We start from the raw sequence: 12,315 nt of genomic DNA, 5'->3' as shown, positions 1-12,315 counted from the left end.
TCAGTGTAACACTGTAACGCTATTGACCAATGTTGTGCAGCATAATAATAAATCTAATAATAATCTGCTTTTAATGCATAATAGATCAAACTTTTTACCAAAGATTTGCGTTCCATATAAAATCTGTTCATTCTGGAGGTAGAGTTGAGCAAACAAGACGTCTTCAGGCCAACAGACACGTAAAACCCTACATATTGTAGTTTATCATTTATGTGCACCTCAGCCATCAATTAAAAAAGTGGCTAATCTAATTTAATAACTTCTAATTAAGTAATCCTTACTTTAAAAATATATATATTTTCTTTTTCTTTTATTTATTTATTTATTTTTTTTATTGTTATTTTCCCCTCTTTGTCCTAATCAGTCTTACATTGCTGCTTTTTTTTATTTTAGTTTGGATCTTGGTTGTCTTAGTTTGTGGGCTTTGTTTATTTGTTTTCTTTAGTTAGTTTTGGTTAAGCAGCCATTATCAGGAGCTGCTGACTCTGATGGTCGACATGGCTGGATCAGCAGTCTCCGTGATTTATTTCATGTTTGAACCAAAGAGCCACTATGGAGAGATAGAAGAGACACATGTGGATCTGGAGCTGCAGGTTGCAGACACCTGCTCTATGCCATGAGAACCAACTGACCTTTCCAGTTTTGGTGGAATCTCCAATCAACATCTCACAAGTGTGTAACCAGTAATATAGTCAGTTCTGTGGGGAGGTTAGACTGCATCAGTTTGATAATGTCAAAGTCCTATTAACAGTTAAACATCTAGGTGTGTAAAATCTGTTCTCTGAATTTGATCCATCCCTGGGGACACATCTGCCCAAGGGAAGTATTTGGGGCTCTAAACCCCAATCCAATCCCTTGATCCCAAGAGTTAAGTATGGAGGCACTGGGTCCCATTTTTAGAGTTTTGATACGACTAAGCGAAACACACAACCTTCTAGTCTCAGGCCAGATACTCTACCTCAAGGCCACTAGTTCGGAGTGCTTCAGTCTCCTTACCTGCTTCTACATTTCCCCAAATGCATGATTGTTGTGCACTTTCCGTGGTCAACTCCTTGATCTGATGGCTTTGGCCAGAATTCCCATTCAGGGATTTAATGTTCAGACTGGAAAAGTGGGTTGGTCCAGACAGAGTCCTAAACTTTGGTCTGTGTTGGGATTGCCTTTAACTAGATTTTTTTTTCAAGCCAAAGCTTTTAACCAAAAGTACATGACTAAAGAGCTTTTCAGTTATTAGCCAGGAATTACAAAGGTGGTGCAAAGCAACGATAGAAAAGATGTTGGAAGTCCTAAGCTTTGCAATCCTTGTTGGGATAGTTCACGTTTCAAACTTTATATTTCTCTGACGAATTTTGAATATCTGTATCAACATCTGTACCAACACTTTTTACTGCTGCTTTGGTATGGCGGAGGAATGCTGCAAGGCAGTTAATGAGGAAATGGCTAAGAAGGGACACTGGGCAGGCGTTCTGCCAGGCTAGCTAGTAATCAGAGAATATTCCCTCTCCTGTGGTCCTTGTGAGGCTAGATTAATAAATTAATATTGATACGTTTAGATATAAATTTAGATTTTCTATCATGGTTATTATTCAGATCAGCTCTGGAGTTCTGTTATCTATTCTCATCTACTTCTCCTCTCTTCTATTCTTTATTATTTATTGTATTTAGTTCTCCATGCTTTTGTTGGTGCAGTTCCATTCACATGTTGTTCTTCTTTCCCACTCTCCTATGGGGAGCAGGAGAGATTTCAGATCCTAGGTGGATCGCCCACGCTCCCACTCTTGGCCGTGGACCACGCCCCCGACACCATCCTGCATCTCTGAGTGATAGTGATTCCTGCTGGGTCGTCTGTCCTCCTGCTCCTGGTCGTGGACTGCACTTCTGCTTCATCTTGATTATGGACTTCATCATCACTCGTCCCTCAGCTCCATCTGAATGAACTCTTAGATACGTAGTTGTAGAAGCTAATTTTTCTTTAACTGTTCTGGTATCTCCTGTCCGTCCTGGGATAGGATCTCTCCTTCATGTGGGAATCCCTAAGGTTTCTTCTTTTTTTCCTGACTCAGGTTTTGTAGGAGTTTTTCCTTAGCGGGAGGGAGGGTCTAAGGGCAGGGATAACCAATTTTATTTAGTCTGAGTTTTTAACTATTGTTTATATTTTGAAGCCCAATGAGGCAAAATCCTTTGTGATTTTGGCTATATAAATAAAATTGAATTGAAATTCAATTGAATTGAATAAGTCAATCCATCCATTTTCTAAGCCCGTTTTTTTCATCTTGGGGTCAAGGGGCTGCCGCAGCCTAACCTCGCCACTCCTGGGAGAAAGCAGGATACACCCTGGACAGGTCGTCAGTCTGTTGCAGGGTCACAATCACACACACCCGGGGAAAATTACAGTAACCACTGAAGCATGTTTTTGGAGTCTTGATAGGGGCCTTCTTGCTGTGAGACAAAGGTGCTAACCACTGCGCCACCGTGCAGCCCTATATAAGCTGACACATGGATTCTCACGCAGTTTTCCCAACAATCTATATATCATAGACACGCTGATGTGGATTGTTGGAAAACAGTGTGAGAAGCAATGTGTATCATGCTAAAAGTTGTTTTAATGAGCCGATATTCTTCCCACCGCATTTCATTTAGCTGCTGTCTCATCGTTGCTCTCTGTTTCCCTCCTCATAATGCCCAGCTACGGTAACTGCGTTGGTTCAGTTGTTCTGCTTGAGCACAGAGCCTTTTCAGACGGAAAAAAAACTCTGAGTGAATTGGAACTCAGTCCAATTGGAAACGAACCGCAATCACTTCCAAAGATGAGTCCAAGACCAGTTCATGGTCTTGGACCAAGATCCCTTTGGATGAATTCAGACTGAAAATTTGTTCCAGATTATCGGGGGAAACAAACTGGTTCACTTTAGGCAAACCAAACATGTCCAGTCTGATTGGGTGTATTTCTACACCTTGTGTCTTGTCATGCAAATGTTTTCTGATGGGTAAAACAGTTCTGGAGACCAAAGCTGTGGAACTTCAGTCAAAAATAGTTTGATGAGGGCTGTTCAGTCTAGATTCTTGCCTACATTTAGATGAGGTAAAGCTGTGTGAGTTGACTCACAATTACTCCCACAGGTAATGGCTAACGAACACAGGAAATGTTTGGGTTCTGTCCATGTAGCAGCAATGAAACGGGAGGAGGTGGACTCCAACATGAGCTCCTGCAGTCTGAACTGAGGAAAGAGGAACAGCTATCTCTCAGAGTTAACCCTGTAGCGCAGGACGAGGTAAGTAGCCAGACGCAGGACGACAAAGAATACACCAAGGACAATGAAATCTTTGTGAAGCTTTGCTTCCTTTACGTCTAGGAGCTCCAGGACCTCTTCAGGCTGCTGGAACTTGCACGCATTTCCTGGACACTCAAGGTCTGAGCGGTTCATGCTGTAGATTGACAGGATCACGCCTTCAAAGCCATACCTGTGCAGATATACAGACGCTGAAGATAGAGACCTCATCTCCTTACTCAAAGGGAGCAAATCTAATAAATTCAGCAACAGCTGATCAGAGACAGCTCTTTTCTGAGCAGCAGTAGAAGAGAATGTGATCCACAAACCTGACATAGGACCCATGGGAGATCCACTGAAGATACTTGGGGATTGTGTCAAAGTTGACAAAGAATCCAGAGAACAGCAACACAGGGACGGCAGTGACCGGCCCCACAAATGTTGCTACCTGCATAGGAGCCAAAGGACAGGGTCGGGTTTAAAATGAGCACCTAGAGGAAGGAATCCCTGCCTGAACACACAAACCTGAAGGGATGTGGAGGCAGCGCCCACAAGCAAACCAAGCGACTGGGCCACCAGGGCGATGCAGACTGACAGGGCTATGAAGAGGAGGTAGCGCAAAGCCTCAGGGGGCTGCTCTGTCATCCAGTACACAATGGTGCAGTACATGATGGGGCAGATCACCTGAAAGATCACCAGAGCTCGCTAGCCCGATACAGTGGAGCTCGCTAGCTCAATAGCTACAATAGAGCTCGCTACTTGGCATTCTGGCTCTTAGTTTGTCCTTCTTGAAGCCAGCAACTCACCTGGAAAGGGATGTCAGCCATGGTTTTGGCCAGGTAGTAGGCTTTCAGACTGTACCAGTAGTTAAGATGCTCCCTGAGAAACACTGTTGTCTCCAGAGGAACTGTCAGGTGGAGCATCACATCTTTAAACACTGGACACAGCTCAGACAGTGCATTGGAAGCTAGCCTTGTTGACAGCAGAGATATAGAAGCATTGAACATGAAGCTCGTACTCACAGGTTAACACAGTTGGCATGAGAGCTCCAAACATGAGGAAGAGCATGGAGAAGAAGAGAAATCCAGCGTTGTTAAACACCCTGGTGGCATCATTGCCAATGTTTAGATACAGCAAACCTATCAACACACCTATGCAGATGTGGGACAGCAGTCTGAGGTGGGTTAACACCTGGAAGCAGGAACACCAGTCGGTCAGACACCTTCAGTTTCTTCTCTGTGGAGGGGGGGAGGGGGGGGAGGGGGGTTACCTACCTGATCCCGACAAATGGTGATGAGAGTTCTCTTGAAGAGGATCCGGAACTGTGTGAGGGTACCTGTGGCAAAGGTGTGCATCTGCGTGTGCCCAGTGTCCTGTAGGAGACAATCCTCATCATGACCACTGATGCCATAGCAGCAGATTAGATTGACACTTTTATGCACACGTGCTGGCTCTGCATTAAATATCTTGTGTTCATGGAATCTCGTTTGAAATGGACAGAACAAATCCTGCCTAATCAGATTATTGCTTAATTTAAAGAATACTTTCATCACTGCTGATCGCATAAATTGGAGTTAAAAGGCTCTTGAAGCTTGCACAGATAAAGACCATGTGCTACTTATACCATGGAGCACTTGATTGTGCAAACTGATGTGCTGTCGTAGTCACAGTGGAGCATCTTCTCCTCCAGTGCACACATTCCATCTTGAACCGCCTCAAACAGCACAGAGTTCACGTCTCCGTGTTCTCCTGATGCCACCTCAATGACTGAAAAAGGCATGAAAGGAGATGATGACATTCTGATGAGGAATGTGCTGCAGGATGTTGCTTTTGCTTGTCAGCAGCTCAAAGGAAATGGGAGGAAAGGTGAAGGGAACCTACTGAAGTCTGCTGGGTTGTGGTAGGTGGGACAGTGCAGACCAAGAGTCTTGAGGTAGGGAATGAGGTACTGTACCGAGCCTCTGTAGATGCAATGACCCTGACTAAGGATGTAAAGCTGTGGAAAAAGAAAAAGAAATAGTCCAGAAATGTCCGGCAACATGCTTGTTTGAAAACTGTCCATCTGAAACAAAGGAGTCCATTTAGTCTTTCAGCAGCCTTTCCATTCACTGTCAGCAGCTGGGGAGGGAGATCCATTTGACTGACTCAGATTTCACCGGATTCTGGTCTTCTGAGCTTAGTTAGTCTGCAGTTAGCTTGAAGGTGTAAAGAACCAAATCAATAAACAAACCTCAATAATCGTAGATATCACGAAGGACTATAACAGGAGTGTCAAACTCAATCACACAAGGGGCCAAAATCCAAAACACACCTTTGTTCGCGGGCCAAACAGGATAAACATTCATAGAACAGTCTTAAATTCTATTTTTAAAACTTTAAAACCATAACCTTTTAACATAATTATGAACTAGATATGTAGCATTATACACTTTAAGGGGCGCCATTTGGTTTTGGCTGCTTCAGCAGGGAACCTTGAACTCTCTCTGTGTACCTCTCTGTTTGTCTTGTTCTGGGTTGTAACGAAAAACAATGAATTTCCCCTCTGTGGGATTAATAAAGGAATCTTTCTTTCTTTCATTACCTGCAATGATGCTAGTGTAAATGCTGTTGGCTGAATTTGGCCGCTGAAGACGCTAGTGCTGATAGCTGAAATCACTGAGGCTGATAGCCAGCCAAAATTTTAGCTAAATCCCAAATTATCCTTGAAAATTAAAAGAAAGAAGAAAAAAAAACAGCTAGCACCTAGCTGATAAAATAGCAAGATTTCAAAATAGCATAAAAATCTGGAAAAAAAGCAGAAATTTGCAGAAAAAGAGGTTTCAAATTCATTTGCACAAGGGGCCAAAATCCAAAACACACCTTGTGTCACGGGCCAGACAGGATAAGCATTTATTCAACACTCTAAAAATACATTTTTAAAACTTTAAAAATGTAACTTTTTAATATAATTAAAAACTAGATTTATAGAATTACCTGCAATAATACTCGTGTGAATGCTGAAAGCTCAATTTGGCCACTAAAGATGCTAGTGCTGATAGCTAAAGATCCTGAAGCTGAGAGCTAGCCAAAATATTAGCTAAATGCTAAATTAGCCTGAAAAACAAACAACAACAAAAAACTTAGGTCAGCCAAAACAGACCCCTGATTTAGAGGAAATATGGACATTCTCATCACATTCTACTACAATTTAGTTGAACATGTCTTTATTTTTCACCTGCTGATTAACTCTCTCTCCTTAACTTTCTGCTACTAATTTGCACCAAAGTCATCAGGCAGACTGTCTGATCCATGACCATTATGTCCGATCAACAGACTCTCAGAATAGAAAGGGAATTTTGGAGATCCATCCTGCAACTTCACTTGCTTCCCTCTAGACACAGGCTTTGCAGCGAAGCACAGAACAATCTATGTAGCAATCCAGCTCCTCTATGCTAGTTTCTTATGCATGAGCCAGTTCCTTAACAAACTACCTGGTTTTCTTTTAAATTTCAATTACATTTCATGTTGTTCGTTTTCTTATTAACTGATTGTTACAAGTAAGTTTCAGCTCTGTCTTTTGTGTAAAGGGTTCCCAAATGATTTCCTCTACAAAGCTTTTTGAATCCAGTCTAACCAGGCGACCAAAAGGAACGAGAAAAATTGAGATTTGATTTCTACATACTGACCTTGTCAAACATCTCAAACAGCTTAGCACTGGGTTGGTGAATGGTACAGATGATTGTTCGTCCCCCCAGAGCCAGAGAGCGCATTAAGGACACCACCTGGTTGCAGGACACACTGTCCAAACCACTGAGAACAGAGACAGACTTAGTGAGCAGCTGTGGCATTAGATGAAGACAAAACACCACATGATAGACAATAGATTAGAGGAGAAAAGACTCTGTGGAGTTATAGATAACAAAATACAGTGAAGACCAAAACCTGTTGGCAAAACCCCTCATGAGTGAGTGACCCAGAAAACAGCGTACAATCTTAGCTTACAGTAGAGTTACAGTAGAGTTCAATCTGTTTTTGCTGAGGGACTGCAGACAGATTAGACGGAGACTTCTACCAGACTTCCATACTCACTGGCCACTTTATTAGGTACATCTGTCCTACTATTCGTTCACACAAATTTCTAACCAGCCAATCACATGGCAGCAATTCAATGCATTTAGGCATGTAGATATGGTCAAGACCATAGAGGTTAAAATCGCTAGAGATGGCACGCAGGCCATTTGTTCACTATTGTTCAAGATACGTAAAGAGCGATGTCACTGGACTGGTATGAAAACAATGAGAGATGGCTTAGCAGAACCAGTAAAATTACCATAAATGCTTGATTTTGGTCTGATTTTAAAAAGGAAAAACCTCTGATCATCAGAAAAACAATTCCCGGGTTATGATAATAATGTTTTGAACGAAATGCAACAAACCGAACAACATTGAAACTTTTTTATGAATAAATAGGTTATTAGGGATTATCCCCTCCGAAGTGTGCATTATGAGAAATTAACGCATGATGCGTAAGCCTGAACTGCATTCATTCCTTATAATGCACACTTCGGAGGGCATTATCCCGCAGTGATACAGAACGTTTGGTCTGTGTGACCGGAACTTCTTTTTTAGGTGTGGTTTATCTCCGTGGTATATCCCTTTTTAATCCACACCCAGCAGCCAATCAGAATCAAGTATTCCCTCGGACCATGGTATAAAGCAGGGGTCTCAAATTCAATTTAGCCGGGGGCCACTGGAGGCGGAGTCTGGGTGAGGCCGGGCCGCATCAGGATTTTCACAAGAAAAGCATTGATAAAACATTCCAATGTTCTCAAATATCTTTATTTTTAACACAAAATAATGAATAAAATAAATAAATATATTAAATAATGAATTAAAAAGCAGGCAAATCAGTATGGAAGTTTTTTAGTTCCTCAGACTCTGAATTTTTTTTTATGTTGAATTTCTGACCCATTTAAATTTTAAGTCTCCAAATTAAAAACACCGATTTTTTTTAAGATAGAAAATATTTTTGGGAGCATAAAATTTTGCTGTTTAAAAAGCAAAGGTTGAAAAAAAAAATCACAATAAAAATTCAGAGGTTAAAAAGTTCAGAAAAACATTCTGAGGTTAAAAAAATTCAGAACAAAATTCAGAATAAAAATTTAGTTTGAGACCCCTGGTATATAGGAAACATAATGCATACCTGATGCATGGTTGGGATTTTATTCAAATCTTCACACAGACTGAGATTTACAGAAACTGTTAGACTCTGTGTTTATAAACGGGTCGGTGGGTAGCCAACATCGCCGTAGACTGCTAGCGCCCGTTATTTTTGGGTCGGACCATGCCTGGATCAGCGCAACATGTTCTGATCAGGCTGGGAACAGTCCAGCCCAGTCGACAGCTGCGCCGGCCCCGGGGAAAGGGCCCAGTGAGCACTCCATCCATGGCGAGGAGCGGCGAGGTCCGGGGCGGCAACCGCTTTAAAGCACTCAGCAACCAAGATTTATTATACAGCCGGAGCCGGTCGCGACACAATGCCGCGAGGTAAATTCACCCAGTGGGAGCAGCAACGCTGGGCTGGGGGGTTCCAGTTCTACAAGTGGATCCCACCCAGCCTCAATTGGAGGGAGTCAGGAACCCAATGCGACAGCAGGCAGGTGGTCTTTCATACGCCACATTTCCCGGTCCGCCTACCAGACGAGGATCCAGTGCTGATGGACTCTATCCTCTTCACTACTGAGGAAGTCCTGGTTTGTTTATTATTCTCCACTATGTAATCTAATTACCAGCGGGTCGTCTGGTCTGATATGAGCTCTAACACACATACAAATACCACAGTCATTCGTGTGTGTAGAGAGGCCCCGCCCATTCTAGTTGGCTATTTAGACCTTGATGTTTTATGAGGTTGCTTCCCTCTGCTGCCATCTTCTTTTCTTCTCTAACCCCCCCTCTGTTAGGGTCCCTTAGCACCAATTAAGCACGAAACGCCACAGCCTACCTGAGTTTTGTTGCTGACCACGTCCATCCCTTCATGACCACAGTGTTCCATCTTCTGATACTACTTCCAGCAGGATAAGGCTTCATGTCATAAAGCTGGAATCATCTCAGACTGGTTTCTAGAACAATGAGTTCACTGGACTCTAATGACCTCCACAGCCACCAGAACCCAATAGAACCTTTGGGATGTGATGGAACGGGAGATTGGCATCATGGATGTTCAGATGACAAATCTGCAGCAACTGTGTGATGCTGTCATGTCAAAATGGACCAAACTCTGATGACTTTTTGAATCTATGACACCAAGGATGAAGGCAGTTTTGAAGGCAAAAGGGGGTTCAGCCCAGTGCTAGCAAAGTGGATCTAATAAAGTGGCCAGTGAGTGTTCAGTCTATCATTGATTAGGCTTGTGTCCAGATCTCATATCCCATTTCTGACTTCATGTCTCAGTTTTGGCTGAACTCCATGAGCAGCGATGTCTGTCTCACCTGGTGGGCTCGTCAAAGAACATGACTGGAGGGTTATTGACCAGCTCCAGGGCAATAGCCAGACGTTTGCACTGACCACCAGACAGCGAGCTGGTGCGAGTGTGAGCACAGTCCAGGAGTCCCAGGGCAGTCAGGATCTCTTTGACCTGAGCAGGAACAAAAATTTTAGTCCACTCCAAATTACAGAAACATCCTGTAAGCTGCCTCAGAGCTGCAGTTTAAAACTCAAAGTGACTCAAAAGTGACTGGCTTTTGTGTCAGAGTTTGGAGATCTGGTATGCCGGTGCATCTGGCTGTCTCATTCTCATACAATGACCTCTTAGGGAGCTGCAGCTGTTTGAGAATTCGCCTGAGCTGGGAACGAAACCAAAACCCAAACAAACAAAAGACAGGTCTAAATGTGTGAACCTAGCCTTGTCTCGTGGGCTCACACAGATGACCCCCACCCTGACAGGGTCTCTAATGCTCTGCCTTGTGCATCTCTAATTATCCTTCTGCAGAAGAATAAAACAACTCAGATTAAGACAAGCTGAATGAAGTTTTTATTCCACCAGAAGATACAAATTTCAACCACACTTCAGTTTGGCAGGCAGACACCATCCCTGTCTTCCGCAGTGAACCTTGAACTGTCTATGAATTGTTGCCTTTCTTGTTTTTAACCTCTGAAGTTTTTGTCCTTTACCTCCTGAAGCACTTTGTGACGTCTGTTTGAGAAAGGTGGTATATAAATACAACTCACTCCCTTACTTTATGAAGTTGCAAATTTTTAATCAACTTACTCTGCAGAAACTATGTCCTAAAAAATGACAGGGTTTTGACTAAAAAGGACATAATCACAATTAACAGACCAATGGGAACAAATATCTAAAGATGACCGGAATGGGACTTTGAGACTTCAGACCTTCCTGTCTGATTAATGTGATTATTCAAGTTAAAATTCAATCTGACTTAAGCTTGCTGTTTCAGGTAGACGAGCAATAAAGTAAAACTCAAATCATCCCAGCTGACGTTGCTGCTCAAACATCAATCAGTATGGATTCTGCTCACCAGTTCTTTCTTCACGTCCATGCTCTCGTTCAGCTTCAGGTTGGCTGACACCTGCAGCAGAGGGGACATACTCGATCAGTGTACCTGCTTAAGCAGCCACATGTGATCATAAAACTGGATTTGATTTAGACGGTTCTCCTGCTCAGTGAGAGCTCACCATCATGGCCTCTGCAGCTGTGAGGTGAGGCAGCAGTACGTCCTCCTGCATGATGTAGCAGGACATTTTCCTGAATGTTCTCAGATCTCGTGGTTTTCCGTTTACAAGGATCTGACCCTTCATTCCAGTTTCTCTGAGCAGCAGCAGAAGCCACATTTCAGCAAGCACCTCGGCGTCTAAGACTTAGACAAAGGGGACAGGTGGTATTCTCTTACCTGTACCCAGCAAGAAGATGCATTAAGGTGGACTTTCCGGCTCCGGAGGGTCCCATTATTCCTATCAGCTCCCCGCTGCAGAACCTTCCAGAGAGAGCTTTCAGTAATACTCTGAAACCTGGTCAAAAAAACAGAGGATTTTATATTAAAATTAAAAAGCTGACTACAATGCACAGATAAACTCTTGCAGCTCCTGACAATAACACATTAACCAAGAATTTTAAAGTTTTCATATTCCTGCTTTTTAAGATTCATACTCATTTTCTTCATTTGCTTCTTGCTTTCCTTTCACTATGAATAAAATCTGTCTACATTCCCATCATTGACTGTATATAAGAACTGGACTGAGTGAGTGTGACATAATCTATAGAAAACTGTTATCTTCCGATTCCAACCTAATTAAGTCAATTTGTTCAATTTGTTGCATTTTTTGTGATATCTAAGGAGTCACGTTAGACCCAGACAACATCAGTAAGCAGGGATTGGTCCGGGTTGGGTTGAGTCAATGTTTCTATGGCAACCAGTCTCTCCAATCAGGAGTGAGTTTGCTGGAAGTCCACAGTCCAGCTTCTGAAAGCGGGCTCAAGAGATTCTGTGAGTCAAACGTCTCGACCGTTTGATGTGAGGCTACATGCTTTTACTAAGGCATCTGATTGGTCAGTTTATGAATAACTTACAGTAAAGAAAAAAAACTATCATAAAAAATGAGGATTATCAACAACTAGGGCTGCCACAAACGATTATTTCAATAGTCGACTATTCTCCGACTATTTTTTTCGATTAGTCGACTAATCGGTTCGTGCGGCGACTGGATGTAAAACATTCATCTTAACCATCATTATCTTTAAACTTGAGGTCTTTAAGCTATATTCTAACTAAAATAAAGACAATAGTTTATTCATCTTTTAATTAATCATGCAGCTTTTCTCCTTCATTTGTTTCTAAGATTAAAACAAGACTTAAATCAAATGAGGTAATCCGAATCAACAACAGAAAACTTATTAAAAGCCTAAAATTCCTTTTTAAAGCTTTAATATATATATTTAATAAAACATGTATAGTGTATTTTAAGAGCTATTAGCAGATATAAACACACTCAAAATATTTGCTGACTGAGGCCCATTTATTAAAGCAAAACACTAATAACATCTTTGAACTCA

General features: G+C 42.2%; 1 protein-coding gene across 1 annotated transcript in view; it reads right to left on the bottom strand.

Moving 5' to 3' along the window:
* Window positions 1-2,185: 2,185 nt before the first annotated feature.
* LOC112136457 (ATP-binding cassette sub-family G member 4) overlaps window positions 2,186-12,315 on the bottom strand; it is a 15,615-nt gene continuing 5,485 nt past the window's right edge. The window contains exons 2-14 of the mRNA XM_024258165.2: window positions 11,156-11,273; window positions 10,941-11,073; window positions 10,784-10,834; window positions 9,737-9,882; window positions 6,935-7,058; window positions 5,151-5,265; window positions 4,894-5,036; window positions 4,544-4,642; window positions 4,292-4,460; window positions 4,076-4,176; window positions 3,795-3,953; window positions 3,599-3,717; window positions 2,186-3,462 (exon numbers count right to left, since the gene is read on the bottom strand). Of these exons, the coding sequence (XP_024113933.1) occupies window positions 3,237-3,462; window positions 3,599-3,717; window positions 3,795-3,953; window positions 4,076-4,176; window positions 4,292-4,460; window positions 4,544-4,642; window positions 4,894-5,036; window positions 5,151-5,265; window positions 6,935-7,058; window positions 9,737-9,882; window positions 10,784-10,834; window positions 10,941-11,073; window positions 11,156-11,273 (1,703 nt within the window). The 3' untranslated portion in view covers window positions 2,186-3,236. The remainder of the gene's footprint in view (window positions 3,463-3,598; window positions 3,718-3,794; window positions 3,954-4,075; window positions 4,177-4,291; window positions 4,461-4,543; window positions 4,643-4,893; window positions 5,037-5,150; window positions 5,266-6,934; window positions 7,059-9,736; window positions 9,883-10,783; window positions 10,835-10,940; window positions 11,074-11,155; window positions 11,274-12,315) is intronic.

The sequence above is a fragment of the Oryzias melastigma genome, linkage group LG13 (assembly GCF_002922805.2).
Source record: "Oryzias melastigma strain HK-1 linkage group LG13, ASM292280v2, whole genome shotgun sequence".
Classification (NCBI taxonomy): domain Eukaryota; kingdom Metazoa; phylum Chordata; class Actinopteri; order Beloniformes; family Adrianichthyidae; genus Oryzias; species Oryzias melastigma.
The sequence above is the reverse complement of the archived record's forward strand: the minus strand, read 5'-3'. Positions and strand labels throughout refer to the sequence as shown.